The following is a 19,305-nucleotide window of genomic DNA, read 5'->3' as shown; positions in this document are numbered from 1 at the left end:
AAGTTTAATTTATTGCATTTCAATCCAATAAAATTTTTGTCTCGACGAATGCATCAACCATTTAAAAATATTCAAAATAAAGTTTTTTAAAACTAAAGGGTTAGATTGAGTTGAAATTGAAACATATTGTATTTTAATATTAGTTACATCAGATAAAAATGGATAAAAATTGCTAATCGTGATTTATCAAAATAATCAATTAGATTAAAATGAAATAAATTAAAATTTGAGAATTTGAATGGCAACCTTCTTTACTTAAAAGACCAAAAATACACCCCAAAAAAAAAAAAGGGACTAAAATGCAATTAAAGAAAAGAAAAGAACGCATTAGAAGCAGTCCAAAAGATTCTTTTTTTCTTTTCTTTTTTTTTTTTTTCTTTTTAACTGAGAGCACTTCGATTTCTGTTAAAAAAAATTTTTAACAAACTCCTAGAAAACATTCGGAAGAAATAAATTTTGTGCTCTTAAAAATTCAAACGGACTCCTTAACGGAATTATTTTTTTCGCAGCATAAGACCGTGTATCGTTGAACAGCCCATTTATTCATATGGGCCTTGGGAGGCCCACTTCAAACCCCCCAAACATATCACGCGCTCACGCATTTTGATTACGGTAGCGTAACCGGAGCGTGGTGACACGAGCTCTCCCTCTCACTTCCAAAACCAAAAGCCCAAAAGCCCCGCCAATCTCTTTCCCGCCAATTACCCATAAAACAACAATTTCTGTATATAAATATATATATATATATATATACAGAATATTTCTATACTTTAATTCCACTCTCAGAGACTCCTAACAGTCAATTTTTTCCGTGCGGGAGAGAGAGAGAGAGAGAGAGAGAGAGAGAGAGAAAAAAAAAAAAAAAAAAAAACTAGGTTAATCGACAATGGGTGAGAGTTTTGAGGAGCTAAGCAAGCTTCCTGAGCTCAAACTAGGTTAATCGACACAAAACCCTAGTTCTTCATTTTGGGATTAATCATTCTTTTATTTTTCTTAGAATTTATTTATATTCATGAAATGTATGGAAGTTTGATTCTTCAGTTTCTTTGTGGTTTTTTCATAGATGCCAAACAAGCTCAGGGATTTCTTTCATTCTTCAAAACCCTGCCCGACGTGAGTAGTTTGTATCCTCCTTGTTCTACAAATGGCATGTTGAGTCTGTTAGGGTTAGGATTGTGTGGTTTTTATTGGAAAAAAACTGGTTTTTGTTTGGTTGCTGAGAAATGGATGGCAAGGAGAAGTTAGAAATGGATTTTTTATTATTATTATTATTATTTTTTATTTCTGACTTCGGTTTTTAGGTGTGGAGAAACTTTACTTGGTATTGGTTATGGATGAAAAAAACCTAAGAGTTGATTAAGATTGCTGTTTGTTTTCTCTGTTATTTATCAAATGCTATGCTTCTATTTGGCTGCTAAGAAATGTTGGATGTGAAAGGATTGATGGAAAGAGAAAGGGAAATTAAATTTATCTTTTATTGCTATTTATTTATTTTGAATTTTTAATGTGTATATATAGTTTACTTAGCTTAGGAAGATGGTAAAGTTGGGCTAATAATATAAAAACCTTAAATTGTACAAGTTTGAACATTTGCTGAAAACCTAAGACTCTACAATTTTTTCACATTTTCTCTGTGGTTGAGCAATTACCGGATGGGATTTAGGAGGGAGGGAGGAAAAATTATACAATTTTTTGACATTTTGTCAAAACCTAAAATTAGACAATTTTCTGACATTTTATATGTGGTTGAACAATTAACAGATGGGACATAGGAGAGAGGGAGGGAGGGAAGTGCAATTTTTTTTTAAATTTTCACTGTGGTTGAACAATTATCAGATGGGATTTCAGACAGAGGGAGGGACTAACAGAACTATCATTGTCCAAAAAAAGAAGAGGATAATTGAACTTTAGTAAGCATTAATTTTGAAATCCATCATTCATCAATTTAAGTGCAATTAAATAAATAGTGTGTTAAAAGTGTTCGGGCATGTGTGCATCTGCAAAAAAGATTACATAGTAGATGTATCTATTATTGGACGACCTATATTTTCCTTTTATTCTTATTATTTACCTTTTTCTGTCACAGGACCCAAGAGCTATTCGATTCTTTGATCGCCGGGTCAGTTTATATTCAAAACTCTATTTTACATATTTTCCCTTTTTATCCATAGGGACAGGAATCGATACTGTTTACTGCTTTTAGCTTAACATGAATGGTTTTATTATTTGAATTTTAAAGTTCATGATTTTTATTTTATTTTATTGTTTTTTTCTAAATATCTCAGTTTTTAGAAGTAATTGTTGTTATTATTATTATATTTTTTTTCCCCACTGAATTGAAATTTTTATCTTTAATGAGTAATGACAACCTAGTATTCTTAGATAGCGCTTAGTAACCTTTGTTTAATTCTTCAGATTTGTAGGATATTCTATAATCATTAATTCAAAGGTGATTATCATAATGCTCTCTTAATGTGCCATATTTTTTTAACTTATATTGCTTAACAAAATTTTGTGCCTTGTCATGTATCAATGGTATGTTGATATCTTCTTCTGCAAGTGCTCTAAGCTTAAGATAATATATATATATATATATATATATATATATATATATATATATATATATATATATATATATATATATATATATATTATTTTCAATATTCTTCATTATATGGATATGTATTTTTTATATATTTTTGTCTAGCTTTAAACTTCAAATGGTTCCACAATTTTATATTTTTGGCCTTGTTTCTTTATTGACAATTGAAAATCCACTACAATGGCAAATGAGGATTTCTATTTCTTTTGGGAGTTCTTATATATTTCTCCTCAATCACAACTCACCATATTCATCTTTCAGCTGTCATTTCTTAACTAAATGCGTAACCTATTCAGGACTACTATACTGCTCATGGCGAAAATGCAACTTTCATTGCAAAGACCTACTACCATACTACCACTGCACTGCGACAGTTAGGCAGTGGTTCTGATGGCCTGTCTAGTGTCAGTGTCAGTAGAAACATGTTTGAAACAATTGTCCGGGATCTTCTCCTGGAGAGAACAGACCATGCTGTTGAGCTTTATGAGGGCAGTGGCTCTAGTTGGAGACTGGTGAAAAGTGGAACTCCTGGAAATATAAGTAGTTTTGAAGATATTTTATTTGCCAACAATGAGATGCAGGATACTCCTGTTATTGCTGCACTATTGCCTAATTTTCGTGAAAATAGTTGTACCATTGGGTTAGGCTATATTGATTTAACTAAAAGAGTTCTTGGGTTAGCTGAATTTATTGATGATAGCCACTTCACAAATTTGGAATCAGCGTTGGTTGCTCTTGGTTGTAAGGAATGCCTCATGCCTCTGGAAAGTGGAAAATCTGGTGAAATGAGAAATTTGCATGATTCATTGGCTAGATGTGGTGTGATGTTAACAGAGAGGAAGAAAACTGAGTTCAAGACAAGAGATTTGGTGCAGGATCTTGGTAGGCTTGTTAAAGGTTCTATTGAACCTGTTCGAGATTTAATTTCTGGGTTTGATATTGCATCCGGTGCTTTAGGGGCATTAGTATCATATGCAGAACTACTGGCAGATGAGAGCAATTATGGAAATTATACAATCCAAAGATACAATCTTCACAGCTACATGAGGTTAGATTCTGCTGCAATGAGGGCACTAAATGTCCTGGAAAGCAAAACAGATGCAAACAAAAATTTCAGTTTGTTTGGTCTCATGAATAGAACCTGTACTGCCGGAATGGGAAAACGGTTACTACATATGTGGCTTAAGCAGCCTTTATTAGACGTAGGTGAAATCAATACTAGGCTGGATTTGGTACAAGCATTTGTGGAGGATCCTGCGCTTCGCCAAGATTTGAGGCAGCATCTTAAAAGAATCTCAGATATTGAGCGACTTACAAACAATCTTGAGAGGCGAAGAGTTGGTTTGCAGCATATTATAAAGCTTTATCAGGTAAAGTCAATAATGGCATTGTAAGTTTGTAACAAATAGTTTAATTTAGCTGTTGTTGATTTGGCGGTATACATTGATCATATGCTTGAGTGATTGAAAAAGGGAACTGTCCTCTAAACTCTTAATTTGATTCATATAACACAACTCCCCCTCCTTCCCTCCCTTTCAGTGAGCATCGTTCTCTTTAGTATGTTCTTGGCTCAAAATTATCATTATGTTGATTGCTTCTTTTTGTTGTTATTACTTGCATCATATTCATGTTTATGCCATATATTTTCATAGCATTTCTATGGAACTTAATTTGCTTATCTTGTAGGAGAAAGTGTTTCTGTTTTTAACTTTATGATCTTTTAAATGCAGTCTAGTATAAGACTTCCATACATTGAGAGTGCCCTAGGAAAGTATGATGGTCAATTTTCGTTGCTAATCAAGCAGAGGTATTTGGATCTCCTTGAATCATTGACTGATGAGGATCACTTGAACAAGTTTATTGCTCTAGTTGAAACTTCTGTAGACCTTGATCAACTTGAGAATGGGGAATACATAATATCTTCTAGTTATGACGCTGCATTGTCAGCACTGAGAAAGGATCAAGAGTCATTAGAACGCCAAATACACAATTTGCATAAGCAAACTGCTAATGATCTTGATTTGGCTCTAGATAAGGCTTTAAAACTAGATAAAGGCACACAATTTGGACATGTTTTTAGGATTACAAAGAAAGAAGAACCAAAAATAAGGAAGAAGCTTACCACCCAATTCATTGTGCTGGAAACTCGAAAGGATGGAGTGAAATTCACAAACACAAAGCTTAAAAAGCTGGGGGACCAGCATCAAAAGATTCTCGAGGAGTACAAGAATTGTCAGAAAGAACTGGTTAACCGAGTAGTTCAAACTGCAGCAACTTTCTCAGAGGTAATAAAAGAAAATATCTTACACTCCCTCTCCCCCCACCTTCTTCTCTCTCTCTCTCTCTCATTGGAGAAAGCTTGCTGTACAGGTGTTCAGGTCTTTAGCTGCTTTGCTATCTGAATTAGATGTTTTACTCAGTTTTGCTGATTTGGCTTCTAGTTGCCCTACTCCCTACACCAGACCAGACATCACTCCGTCGGTAATTGATTGCTGCTTGTTCCTGTTTTGGGTTTTCCATGGAACTTTTACATTCATTTCACTTAGTGCTGGTTTTTTTTTTTTTTTTTTTGTTTCTGGTTTTGTTTTTTTTTTTTTTTTGGATCAATATGGGTTATTATCTTTGTATTAACTATTATAGGATGAGGGAGATATCATATTGCAAGGGAGTAGACATCCATGTGTTGAAGCTCAAGACTGGGTGAACTTTATCCCAAATGATTGTGAACTGGTGTGTATTTAGGAACTTAAGGAACATACAAAATTGCTTCTTCTGGTCTTAAGTGATTCATAGCACCTTCTTTTTTTTTTTTTCCCTATTATCAGGTGAGGGGAAAAAGTTGGTTTCAAATCATAACGGGCCCTAATATGGGTGGAAAATCAACATTTATTAGGCAGGTATGATTTTGGTGACCTGGTTTATGTCCACCCTCCTTAAAGATTATATAATCTTATATCATAAGTAGCTGACTGTGCAAGTATGACATTCTACATTTGCTTAAACTCTTCTGTTTAAGTGATAATTGACACTACCTTGACTATCGACCTGTTTGTTGCAGTTAATTTGTTCAGTATTGTCATATTAAACTCCTTGTGCCCATGCTAGATGCCATAACCCAATGCAGTTAATTGTTGGTTATATAAATCTTATGCTATTACTGTAAATTTGATTATTCCTTTTCGCACCTACAGGTTGGTGTGAACATTTTAATGGCACAAGTTGGTTCTTTTGTTCCATGTGATAAAGCTAGCATTTCTGTTCGTGATTGCATTTTTGCTCGTGTGGGTGCTGGTGATTGCCAGGTGAGTCTAATGGCATTTTACTTTGCCAGGAACTTTTTTAAATGAACCAAGTGTTATATGTCATTCCACAAGGATTATACACCATTAGATTAACAATCAATTATTCTTAAATTGTATTTAATACTGTCTTTTGTTTGTAAATGGTTATCTCCAACATTCTCCAGCAAATTTATTTCGCAATCAAATTGATGTGATGGGCTTGAAAGCCGCGAGCCTTGTTATCCTAGAAACTTAGGCTGTTATGAAGTGTATCCAACTGCATATCGAGCGAACACAATGTGTAGTTAGTAACTAGTGTTTTAAAGTTAACTTCACTTTCATTAGATTTAGTTTGGGGGGTTAATGGTTACTTAACATAGCATCACACTGTAGTTGTTTGTGGTTAAGTTTCTGTTGTTGGATGCCTAATACAGACACACAAGCATAAATACATTCCAGATATTAGATATTTTTTTTGGCTAACATACCCAGATATTAGATGTTGGTAAGTTTCAGATGAAAATCATTATTGGTTGCAAGTTACAACTGCTCATTTTGGATCTACAACTGTTCCTTTCCTTTTTAGCTACGTGGAGTTTCTACCTTTATGCAAGAGATGCTCGAGACCGCATCAATTTTGAAAGGAGCTACAGATAAGTCATTGATAATCATTGATGAATTGGGCCGAGGGACATCAACTTATGATGGATTTGGTTTGTTTTACTTTTGCACCCTTTTTTACTGCCTTGAAGTTGGTCTCTGTCTCTGTCTCTCTCTCACACATATAACACACAAACACACACACTCAGCCACCATTGCACAAATTTGTCTCATAGTTTCACTGTGCTTAATCCACTTTTTGCCTTTGTTTGACCACTTCATAAGTGACAGACTCGTAGTACACCATATATTTATACCTTAAAAAATTTGATATGGTATGATGGTGGACTGCTGCTCCATAGAGAAGCAAAATATAAAATTGGCAATATACTCTTATACGAGTGACTGCTTATATGTTTATTTTAGTACATGCTCATACACTCATATATTTAGGTATGTAGATAATTATGTGTGTTATTATTGAAAGATGATTTACAATTTTTCTTTTGAGTAAGCAGAAAAGGTCTAGTCCCTAAAAAATTATGAAAATAGATAATGCTTATTAAATATATGTTTTGGGAACTGTTGAGTTATTGTCAACCTCAAAAGCTTTCACTGTTAGGAAGTAAGCTCAACAATGGATATCAAGCTAACATGTTAAACTTAAACACTCTGTAATAAGTTAACAGAAATGTGGGGTTGCAAGATTCAAACACAAGATGAGTTACACAATTTGGTTATTACATCATGTTTAGTTACCATCAAGCTAGAAAGCTTAAATTATTAGGAAGTGGCCCCAACTATTAAGCTGGTAGATTCTTAGCAGAAATATTCATGGTAAACTAGCATATGGACGATGGAAGTTTTCAAAGACATCTAAGTGAAACAAGGACCAAACATTTGTTTGAACTTTGGAGATTAGAAAGAAGATAGGACTTCAATTGATTTTCATGTGATTTATTGTGCCTTCACTCTAGGAAAATTTTACCTCAGAAGTCAGAACTACCATAGTTAAATTTTTTTTAAGTTCAATATTTGATGTATGCTTTGAAGTCTCTACATTGGTTTCAGGATGATGTTTCAGCACTGTTATTGATCTTTTGTCATATGCATCATTTAAATTAGATAAAGAACATAGAGATTAATGGAGTTGTCTTACCAAGTTTTTCCCTGATTCTTCAGGTTTAGCTTGGGCGATTTGTGAGCACCTTGTTGAAGTGATTAAAGCACCAACTTTGTTTGCAACTCACTTTCATGAATTGACTGCATTAGCATTTCAAAATGCTGATCCTGAGCCCGATATGAAGCATATTGTTGGTGTCGCAAACTACCATGTTAGTGCACATATCGACTCATCAAGTCGAAAATTGACCATGCTATATAAGGTAGATGTCTTTGCTGGCCATTGCTAATTACAAAGTAGGTACTATGTGGTATATGGGCTCTAGTCTCTGATCATGAGGAATGACAAGGAGAGATAATTATTTGCGAAAGACATTTTATTTCCTTTTTAATTAGGTAGTCAATGACTATGATATCTATTTGCAAGTCTATATTTCCATGATTTTTGCTACCATTATGCTTGACTTCTTAATGTCTCTCTTTATGTTTGTATGCATTACATCCTAAAAATGTGGAATATCTAGATATGGAATATGTATATGGTTTATATTTTGGTTCATGATAAATGGTACGCTACTGTTTGCAAATATGGAAAATCTTTTATGAATTGATTGCCTTTTAATAGGTTTAGAAGCATCCAAAGTTTCTTGTCACTAAGTTTTGATATGATGTTTCTTCCATCTTGTAAATTGCTTACTAGTGCATGTGCATTTCTCATGTGAAACCGCACATGTTAATTCTCTCAATTATTTTTCCAGGTTGAGCCAGGACCCTGTGATCAAAGTTTTGGTATTCATGTTGCAGAATTTGCAAACTTTCCTGAAAGTGTTGTTTCCCTTGCTCGAGAAAAGGCTTCTGAATTAGAGGATTTCGCACCTACTGCAATTATTTCAAATGATTCTGTAGAACAGGTGCGATCTATGATCTTACAAATTATTTCATTGCCAGATCATGGGAACTAATGTAGTCTTATTCTCATTTCGACAATACGAAGACTCTTAGTTCTCCACATAGATAAACTGCTGATGCATAAAAAAAGAGCAGGGTTATTCACACTGTTGATACATGGATTATAACAGAAAGCTTAAAAAACTCTAGGCACTATGTTTATGTTTTGAATTTTAATGTGTAAAAGCCTGCATTAATATTATATTTAATATTAATATATAAATTTACTATAGAAATGTACTATATTATTATAGAAAATAATTATTACAAAAAACAAAAACTTTTATAATTATTTTAATAATTGTAAAATTATTAACTATATTATATAATATATTAAATTATATAATATAAAAAGTATATAATATAATTATTATTATTAAAATTAGTATTAAATTAAGATTTTATTAGTATTGAATTAAGATTGATAAAGATTAAAAGTAATCAATTTCTTTTCTTTATTTTCAAACTATACATATACACAAATAATAGAGAAGCATTGAGTTGTGCAAACATTAATATTTTACTTGCTGCCTTGGGCATTTAGCTTGTTCATATGATGGAAAATAGAGGAAATAGAAAGCGAAATCTTCATGATATACTGTAGAACAACAAGAAGCCATACTTGCCACAATTTTTGCCACTGCTGCTGTCAGCTCACTTTCTTTACTGTACTACCACTCCAAGTACTGTTACAACTTCCAATTTTATCATTTTGAATCGACTTTTATGCCACCACCATTCCTACAAACAAATGCCTCGTAAGCCTTGAAGTACTATGTCAACTATTTTAGTACATGAATAAGTAGTGTAGTAACGTGAAATAAACCATCATTATCCATTTAGAAGCCAAATACTTCTACAAACTTGTTGCTGGTGAGATCTATTTGAGCCACATCTGGAAGGTCAACAACAGTGATATATGCGTGCTCATAGTTATATGTACAACTCTTTGTTAGTTCATTTCCAAAAAGGGTTCAAGTGCTATGAAGTATTATATGTACAAATCTAGTCTTTGTTCAAGATTGAAGGATAGAATTCAGTGTTTGCAGATAGTTTCATGTCAATTCAACACCTGAAGTAGACGTCTCTGAGAAGAAAATTTAAAATTCCTTGTTCCCCATTTTGTATGGTGTGCCACACTGCTACTATGATGACTATAGACTAATTCTCCTTGTAGAATAAAAGTAATTAATTTTTCAGTCCTTGGCCAAAGCTTAGAGAAATGGTACAGCTAACACTTGCAGATGATCAATATAACATACTTATAAACTGCTATCCTGTCCTATGCATTTTAAAATATTTGTTATGTAGATGTGTGTTATACATATCAAAGATAAATATATGATATGCACGTCTCTTTGTAACAAATTGTATCCGTGCACATCTGTATATGTAGTTTCACTTAAACACATAATGTCCATGTTATTATAAAGCTATCAAATAGGACAGAAGGTCATGTTTGTTTCTATTATTATAATTAACAGGTAGGATCAAAGCGCAAGAGAGAATGTGATCCGGATGATGTCTCCCGGGGTGCTGCCCGGGCACACCAGTTTCTGAAAGAGTTTTCTGATCTGCCATTAGAGAAGATGGATTTAAAGCAGGTTTTAGAAAAAATAAGCAAAATGAAAAGTGACTTGGAGAAGGATGCAGTAAACTGCCGATGGCTCCAGCAATTCATCTAGGTGATGTTCAAATGGAAGTTGCCTAATTTTGTTTTGAATTGTTGTACAGCTTGTCCCTGTATGAAGTTCTGTTTGACTGATTCTCATGGAAGTGTCATCTGGTCTTTCCTCCCATTTTGTGCCCTCCTGCAGTTTTGCTTAGATCACAGCTTGACACTTTTTCTTTTTCTTTTTTTTTTTTTTTTTTTCCCCTTCTCTTTTTTGCTTTTTGAAAAGGAGATGCTGGTTTTGTGGTTTGTTTATTTTTCTTTTGCGGCATGATCAGGCACGTGGTGTTGGTACCTTTGGCTGCTCCTGGAGTAACATTAGGTTATCTTGTTAGGAATGTAAATATGGTGATTTATATATTTATTTTTGTCAATCCCTTTCATGTCTCTGTCATATTTCATGCTTTTTTAAAGTTTTCTTCTTCTTTATGTTGCAAAAAATATATTATATAAGAGGATTACCATTTAAATTGGTGAGTCATTGATGGAGAAAGAATCTGGTATCTTTTTTATGCCGCTGGTTCTTGACGAAGGGAAAAAGTCCATCTTGCAAATGTTTTTAATTTTTTTTTTTAATTAAAAATTGTTAAGATTGAATGTTCTCTCGGGCTAGGATTGTTAATGGATTTCACCGTTTTCAAGACAGAAAACTCAAGTTTGGATTCTCATCTCAAGGTTTATATATATATATATATATATATTTAATTTTGATTTAATTAGAATATTTTGATTTTGTAAAGTTAGAATGTAGTTCAAATCAAACAAGTAAATTGATTATTTTTATTTCGGTTTGATTTTTTTTTTTGTAATGTGTAGTGATTTTAAAATTAAGATCTTTTAATTGTATAATTATTTTATATATATACAATTATATAAATTAAGATTTTAGTAAAATTTAAGAATAAATTACACTTACTTTCTTTAAGTAATATTATAATCTCATCCCCTTTGGGTTATGAATTACATCAAGCTAGCACAACAGAAATTTTGACAGAAAATCTTGTATGCTGTTAAATTTCATAAGACTGGTATACTCATGAATTAGAAAATTCATATTCAAAATTAGCGTGCAAATTGGAACTGACAAAAGTTCAATTACCAATCTCTTTTCTTTTTCTTTTAAATTTTTTTTTTTTCGGTTGGGATTTTTAGGCACATAACCTAACAATTATTCTTTTTAGCAAAAAAAAAAAAAAAAAAAAAAAAAACTAGCAATTATTCTCCATTACGATTTTGGTGGTGCCCACTAGGCCATTCAGCTCCCAATCCCATGTCATTGTCTAATCCAATCAATGTTTTAGCAAGTTTGTGGGTCCAGAATAGGGCAATTTCAACCTCAGCCAAACAGATTAATATGTCAAATCTTAAAAATTCCTAGCCATGTATAAATTTCAGAATCTTGAGGAAAAAATCATTTTAATAATAATTATAAAATTGAATAAATAAAAGGAAGAGGAAGAGGAAAGTGCCAATATTAGTAGGGTAAAATGGGAAGAATATGGAAAGCAGACAAAAATGAGTCCTACTCCTATATTCCAATATTATTGATGGCTTGGTTTGATTGGTCAGTTTCTACTGTTCTTGTAGATGTCAATAGAAGGCCGTACTTGTAAATTCCTTTTTGAGTTTTTGCTAGAATTTATAAATACTCTAGTGGGGTGAGCAAATTATGGTACCAGGATTTAGCTAAGGGATGGCAAAAGTCTTTGTCAATGTGGGCTTGGACATAATTGTCCAATGGAATTTTGCCACTTTAATCTAACTACTATTCAGGTTATTGCTAATAAAAAAAAAGAAAAAATCTAACTACTACAAATGTAGCTATGAATATGACATACATATATACTTCTTTAATAATGATGATAAGTATGGTTTGGTTATTTGGCAATAATATAATAAATTATTTATCAAATCATTCATAATTATGATACTGACAATGTTGACATGCATTCATAATTATATCTATTATAATATATATATATATATATATATACATACATATATGTATATATGATAAAAAAATATAATAATTTTTTAAAAAATAGCTCCAAGGGTATCGCGAAAGAAAAAATAAATTAAATAATCCTTTCAAAAGTACTATTCCCTTGAATAATAATTCTAAATTCTAATTGTCGTAATAAAATTAGTGGTTGGGAGAAGTAAATATGTTATTAAGCTTTTCTTATACATGTAATAATATGTTAAGAAAATTTTGTTATAAAAAATTTATAATAACATTAGCAATTAAGTATAATAGAAAAATTTAATTCTTTGAAAATACAAATTTACGTAGGTACTGTTATATGAATCAACAAATCTAATCAAATATTCAACCGGTGTAGTAAATTTTTTTTTTTTTTTGTTGGTGAGTAACTGGTGTAGTAATGTATTGTAACCTCCAAATATCTGATGGTAAATTTTTCTTCAAATTAAATAATAATAATAATAATAATAATAAAAAGAGGACAAAAAAAGAAAAAGAAAAAAAGAAAAAAGAAAACTAGTGTAATAAAGTATAGTAATAGTTAAAATTAAAAAAAAAATTAAGAAAATCAAAAGAACTGAGAACTAAGAAAGCATATCAACAAAATTAAAGAGAGTTGGGATAATTGCAAAAGTATCATTCGAATTTTTAATAAAGTAGTTGTAGTTGCATTGTTAAACGAACTTTGTACAGTTTTATTATAAATTTATATTTTTATCTCCATTTAAAATTATTATTAAAAATATTTACTAATTAAATATATTTATGTTTATAAATATAAGATTCAACATTTCAAATATATTTAAAAATATATAATTGAACATTTTAAATATATTTAAAAGTATACGATTGAACGTTTTTAGACATGAATATGTTTAGAAGTATACAATTATTCTAAAATATGCAGCTGAATGTATTTAGATTTGAAAATCTTAAATATGTTTAAAAATATGTGACTGAAACATTTCAAATATGTTCAAAAATATACGGTCGAATATCTTTAAAGATGTTCAAAAATTGTGAAACCAAACACTTCAACAAATACATTTTTTATTATCCGATAGTATTCTAACTACAAAAAAATATATATATATATTGTGGAATTTTTATAATTATCAGTTTCATCTAAAAATATTATAAAAAAATTTTATGGAATGATATTTGATTTATAAACGGTTTGTGAAAAAACAAATAATTTAGCTTAGTTAAAACTTATAAGTTATGAGTATTTTAAATATTAAAAATATTATCTATAGTTATTTTATAATTTTTATTTATTTAAATAATAGCATATAAAAAATATTCTATATAAATTTTTTTTAGAATTATGAAAAGAATTTCTCTCTCTAATCAATCATCTAGACCTCTAGCCGTCATTCTCTCACTTACATAGCAGCTTAAATTACTTTTATATTCTTATCAAAGTTTAATTATTTTTAAATTATTTTTTCATATATGCAATAATTAATTTTAAAACATTAAAAAAATTTATATGTTAATTAAACTATATGATAATTTTTCAGTTTAAAGATAAAACTATATGATAATTTTAATTATATAATTTTTTTTAAGTTACATATTTAATAAATATATCTAGTTAAACATATTTTAATGCATTTTAATATATTTAGTCAAATATATTTTTGTGACAGAAAAATTTAAATATATTCGACAAACTATCAGTTAAAAAATTTTATTTAATTAAAGTTATAGTAAAGTTTAAAAAATTAATTTAACATATATTTCAAAAAATAACTTTTGAATTTAACTCATTAATTTATATAGGAGAAAGCGAAGATGGTAGATGATTTATTAAAAACTTGAAAAATGCTTTTATATTAATCCAAATCTCAGAATATATATATATATATATATATATATATATATATATATGTAAAAAATAAAATAAAAAGGAAGAAAACGACTTACGAAATTATTAGCTGTACTTGCAATTTCTTGTTTTTCTGTTTTGTACTATCAATTTCTCTAAAGTCTATTCAATTTGACTGGAAGAAAGAATAAATCGACTTGGATACAAAATCAAGAATTTGACTTCAATTTGCCACATCTTATTTTCTTTGTGTGGGGCAGTATATATTTTTTTTAATTTATTAGGTATAAAAATAGGATAATAAACCCAATTTTATACAGAAAATATAAGAGCCAAATTGCAATTTCAAATCCAAATAAGTAATCCCCATGGGAACGGTTCATGGTCGACAATGATTATAGGTGCTTTAAATTTCAGATTTTAGGTTCAATTATATTAGCAGATAGTTTTTTTTTTTTTTAAATATATTAGCATATAGTTAAAAAAAAAATAAAGAAGAGTTCTCTTCACAATTTTAATAGAATCTTATACAATATAATTTTTATATATTATTTAAATATATAAAAAAATATAAAATAACTTTATAAAATATTTTTAATATTTAAAATACTCATAATTCATCGAGTATTAATTAAGCCAAAAAAAAAAAAATTGTCTACAAATCATTAATTAAAAAAACATCACTTCACAAAAACTTTTAACAAAACTTTTGAAACTGATTATCATGAAAATTTCACAAATTTTTCTTTATAGCTAAAACACTTTTAGACAATAAAAACATATATTTGTTGGAGTGTTCAGTGTTAAAATTACAAACGTCCCCAGTAAAGTTCGAATCGTATAATTTTGAACACATTTAAGATATTGAATTCTATACTTCTGAATATATTTGAGATATTCAATCGCATACTTCTAAATATATTTGAGATATTAATATATAAAAATATTGTGTTAAATATTTTTAAATATATTTAAGATATTCAATCATATACTACTGATAACATTTAAAATGTTGAATTTTATACTTTCTGAGTACAAATATATTTAATTAGTAAGTATTTTTAATAATAATTTTAAATAGGATTAAAAATATAAACTTATAATTAAAGTATATAGAGTTTGTTTAGTAATGCTACTAGATTTTTTTTTTTAAATAAATCCTCTTTATCAATTTTTTCCCAAAAAACAGAAATTTAAAAAATATATCTAAATAATTAAGTAATTCCATTATAATGCTTGCCATTTCCAATAAACAAAAGAATTTATGGGACAATAACATTTTGATTCCCGTGTCATTTGATTTGCAAAAATATAATTTCGAATCAAAATAGAACATAATAAAACAAAGCAACCATAAAAATCACCTATGCTATATATATATATATATATATATATATATGTATATGTGTGTGTGTTTATATGCACATAAAAATTTGAGGATGTTAATGGCAAATAATTAATTTACGTCATATACAACATGCTTATTTTTTGACACAATTATCAAATCACGTTCTATATTATATTTTTTTTTTACTTCTAATATTTGTCTATCATTAGGTAATATTTTTTTTTTTAATTTATCAAAACGACTTATCATACATCAAGTTAAATTATAATTAAAACATTTGTGAGAAATTTAGTAGACAAATTTCTTTTAAGCCAAAAAAAAAAAAAAAAAAAGAAGGGAAAATTACAAAATTCCCCTTCAACCTTCATTCCTGCATCAAATTTTCCTCTAAACTTACTTTGAAATAATTTTCCTCCTAAACTTCAATATAATATCAAAAAGTTCTATTTACGATATTTTATATCAGTTTGACAAAACTAACTATATGATATTCAGATAAATTGTTGATATACATAAAAGAAACTATATATCAATTAAATATTAAAAAAAAACAAAATTTATAAAAAAAATGTACTGAATTAGTTTTTTTTTATCATATTATTATCTTTCAATTTGTTCTTTTTTACAGTATATATATTAATCATATAACATATCTCTTCCAATATGATTATGAATCTAGATTTCAAAAGCATGCCCACTAGGGCAGCTGAAATGGGACAATTTCATATATATATATATATATATATGTTGAGTGGGACAATTTCATATTGGATTCAGATTTTCCTTTTGTTTTCTTAGACTAGAAATATATATTGACATATGTTTTATTTGAATTTAGTTATCTTTTTAAAAATTACATTGATAAAGCGGCTATACTTTTTTTTTTTTTTTAATTTGATAAAGTGGTCACACACCTTTATAAAAAACGTTGTTACATATGACAAATTACAACTGAAAAATGCACATATAAAAACATTGGGAACGATTTTTTTTTTTTTTTTTAAAGTAAAGGATCCTAATTCTTTGATATTATTACTATATATGTTGTTATTTTTCCCCCAAAAAGAACAAAATCATTTCTACACCAAAAATATATATTAACATATGTTTTACTTGAATTTAATTTTTTATTTAAATGTTGATAAAATTTTCACATGTCACTAATTAAATTAATAAATTATGTCTATGATTGAAATATCAGTATTAGGCAAGCATGGGACAAAAAGCAAGTGATCTTTGATTGTTTGATATATTACTGGGGATATTTTGTTATTTTTCCTCCCAAAAAAAGAAAAAATCTCTTTACAATATCTTTTATAAAAAATAAAAAATAAAAAAATCGTTAAGTAACAGAAATTTTTATTTTTTTATTTTTGGTTGTTTATCTTTCAAAACAATAGTAGGAAAAAAAAAAAAAAAAAGATTATTTCGGAGAACACGTGTCAACTGCCATACAAACTGACAGAACCGAACGAAAACTCCAACTGTCAAAACCCTTGGATTTCTTCGCCACCAGACAAAGCTTACACATTGTCTCATTCAATACCGCTTTCAATTATTTTTTTATCCCCTCACATTCTGTCCTTTTCGAGTAATATTACCACCAACCAAACAATGCCACCTCATAAGAAAAAAATCAGCAGATTAAACAGAACTATACGTTTCGTGGTACCATTGGACTGTTGTCTGGTATTGGGTTTGTCCGAAAGTGCTTCTTGTATTTAAAAAAATCAGATTCTATATCTTCTTGTTCCTTAACCCATTCCTTCCCACCCCGTATTTAGGAAACACAACAAAGAATGTTACAAAACCCAAAAACTGTATAAACGACATGTCGCTTTCAAAATGACCAAACTGAGTTGTCGTTTCTTCTTCCTTTCGCTTTCCTTTTATGGGCATTACCGTAATTAAGGCTTTCCATTTTTATTTTTATTTTTATAAGAGCGCCCATTTTCTTTTTATTATATTATCTTTATATCCTTATTTGCCAATCAACCTATGTACGTACATTTACTTTGATAATGTATGTTTAAATTGACATATTTGTCCATATTTTATGATTGTTGCATCTAGAAGGTTAAAATAATAAATTCACCAATTTTTTTAAATTTTTATTAAAAAATGTTAAAAAATAAAATCAAATTTAAAAAAAAAAATTGCATCTTGTTCAAAGATCCATTACCATTCTTGAACAAACCCTCCATCAAGGCCTTCATCTGATTGAAGGTTTTCTTTCCTCAATTTGCATCTGTATGTAACAAACATAGCCTTGAAGGCAAATTTGATCCTCACAATCATAATCAAGCAATTCCTTGATCAAGTTCAAATTGTGGATTCAGGTATGATTCCTTGATTCGGATCATGGATCTGATTGGAATTCCTTGATCACTATCAAAACGTCTAAAAAACCTTTTCGATATCCTTAACATTAATGATACATACAAATAATTCATTTATTAATAGTAATAGAATCACCAAATTTGCAATACATATCTTAGGTACAAAATAATATGGCATTATCACATTAAATTTACTTTCATGATTTTATATTATATTAATTATTAAATAATAGCAAACGATAGATCATTTGATATTTAAAATTTGATTAATAAATGTGATGGCAATAGCATTTATGTTTATTTATTATTTTATTATTATATTTATCTCCAAACAATTGGTTATAATTTTCTTATACATAAATGATTTGAAAAATAATAGATTGATCAATAAATTAATAAGTTTACTATTGTTGGCAGCAAATGGATTTTTTATGTATATATATTGGAAAATGTTAGCAAGTTTATCCCTACCCTACACTTGGAGAAAATGTGAAATAAGTCCCTTTCTTATAATTTTTTTTTCATTCTAATTTTTGATTATTTTTGACACCAAAGTGTCATTTAATATCCTATATGATGATTACGAGACATTATTTCAAATATACAATTTTAATTTAGATCATCATTTTTTATTGCATAGACAGTCTAGTAGTAATGTTCACACTCTTTTATCAAGTGTAAAAATGAAATTACATAGAAAAGATTATTCTATTCATACTACAAAATTTAATACCCAAATTACATTTTTAATTGCATTTTTATGTAAAAGGCTACAAACACTCTTAAGCACATAAACATAATAAAAAATAAAATACTACCAGCATTAAAATGAAGTTTTAGAAAAAATAATAAACCCTAACAATGAAGACAATATAATTTAGCAATGAAGAGGAAAAGATAGACATAAATGATTGACAAATCATTTCTTCCCACTCTAAAAAATAAAATATTTATTTTTTTATAATTGTTTTCTCTGTATTTTCCTTTTTTTTAAAAAAAATTGATTCCATATTTTTGTATCAGGAATTATTTTAATTTTTATCATATATTCTTTAGAGTTGTTAGGTATATATAACCTAGATGATATGAACTCATTTGAGTTATGTATGTGGAATGAAATAATTGTTTTTGATTATATAAATCGAACAAAAATATATCGATCTATTAAATTATCTAGTATACGTAACTCATATGATTAGAGCCTTTATATGTAACGTATATTGGTTGACTTTAATTTTATTATGATCATATAAATTAAATGAAAATGCAATAATATATAAAGCTGTTTGGTGTACATAACCTGAATGATTTAAAGTTGTTTGAGTTATATATACTGGTTGACTCTAATTTTATTTGTATTATATAAATCAAACAATATTCTAATTTTATTTTAATAATATAAACCGAATATAAACTCAATAATATATGAATTTATTCAATTATATTATATGTTTTCGTACTTATCTAGTGTATAAAATCCAAATTATTTAGAGCATTCTCAAGAGATTCTTTATCTATTGCATATATATATATATATATATATATTTTTTTTTTAAGAATTAAAAACATGCTTCAATC

General features: G+C 28.7%; 1 protein-coding gene across 3 annotated transcripts; it reads left to right on the top strand.

Moving 5' to 3' along the window:
- Positions 1-621: 621 nt before the first annotated feature.
- On the top strand, positions 622-10,599 carry LOC107418858 (DNA mismatch repair protein MSH2). 3 transcript variants are annotated; one of them, XM_048474091.2, is made up of 13 exons: positions 622-935; positions 1,064-1,113; positions 2,087-2,119; positions 2,899-3,972; positions 4,333-4,887; positions 4,973-5,083; positions 5,243-5,332; positions 5,428-5,499; positions 5,794-5,904; positions 6,470-6,596; positions 7,666-7,868; positions 8,364-8,516; positions 10,038-10,599. In XM_048474091.2, exons 1-13 carry the CDS (start codon positions 887-889, stop codon positions 10,236-10,238), a joined length of 2,829 nt encoding a protein of 942 aa, XP_048330048.1. In that variant the 5' UTR covers positions 622-886; the 3' UTR covers positions 10,239-10,599. The 3 variants fall into 3 exon arrangements, with proteins under 3 accessions (XP_048330048.1, XP_048330049.1, XP_048330050.1); XM_048474092.2 differs by lacking the exon at positions 1,064-1,113; XM_048474093.2 differs by lacking the exons at positions 622-935; positions 1,064-1,113 and adding an exon at positions 1,790-1,910.
- The last annotated feature ends 8,706 nt before the right edge of the window (positions 10,600-19,305 follow it).

Source organism: Ziziphus jujuba, chromosome 2 (genome assembly GCF_031755915.1).
Source record: "Ziziphus jujuba cultivar Dongzao chromosome 2, ASM3175591v1".
NCBI lineage: Eukaryota > Viridiplantae > Streptophyta > Magnoliopsida > Rosales > Rhamnaceae > Ziziphus > Ziziphus jujuba.
Note: the sequence above shows the minus strand (reverse complement) of the source record. Positions and strands in the feature narration are given on the sequence as shown.

Bases quoted from the DNA above. Each gene is read 5' to 3' on its own strand.
- LOC107418858 (XM_048474091.2), top strand. From the start codon at position 887: ATGGGTGAGAGTTTTGAGGAGCTAAGCAAGCTTCCTGAGCTCAAACTA. The intron at 2,120-2,898 runs GTCAGTTTATAT...TAACCTATTCAG, and splicing joins TTCGATTCTTTGATCGCCGG to GACTACTATACTGCTCATGG. The intron at 7,869-8,363 runs GTAGATGTCTTT...TTATTTTTCCAG, and splicing joins AATTGACCATGCTATATAAG to GTTGAGCCAGGACCCTGTGA.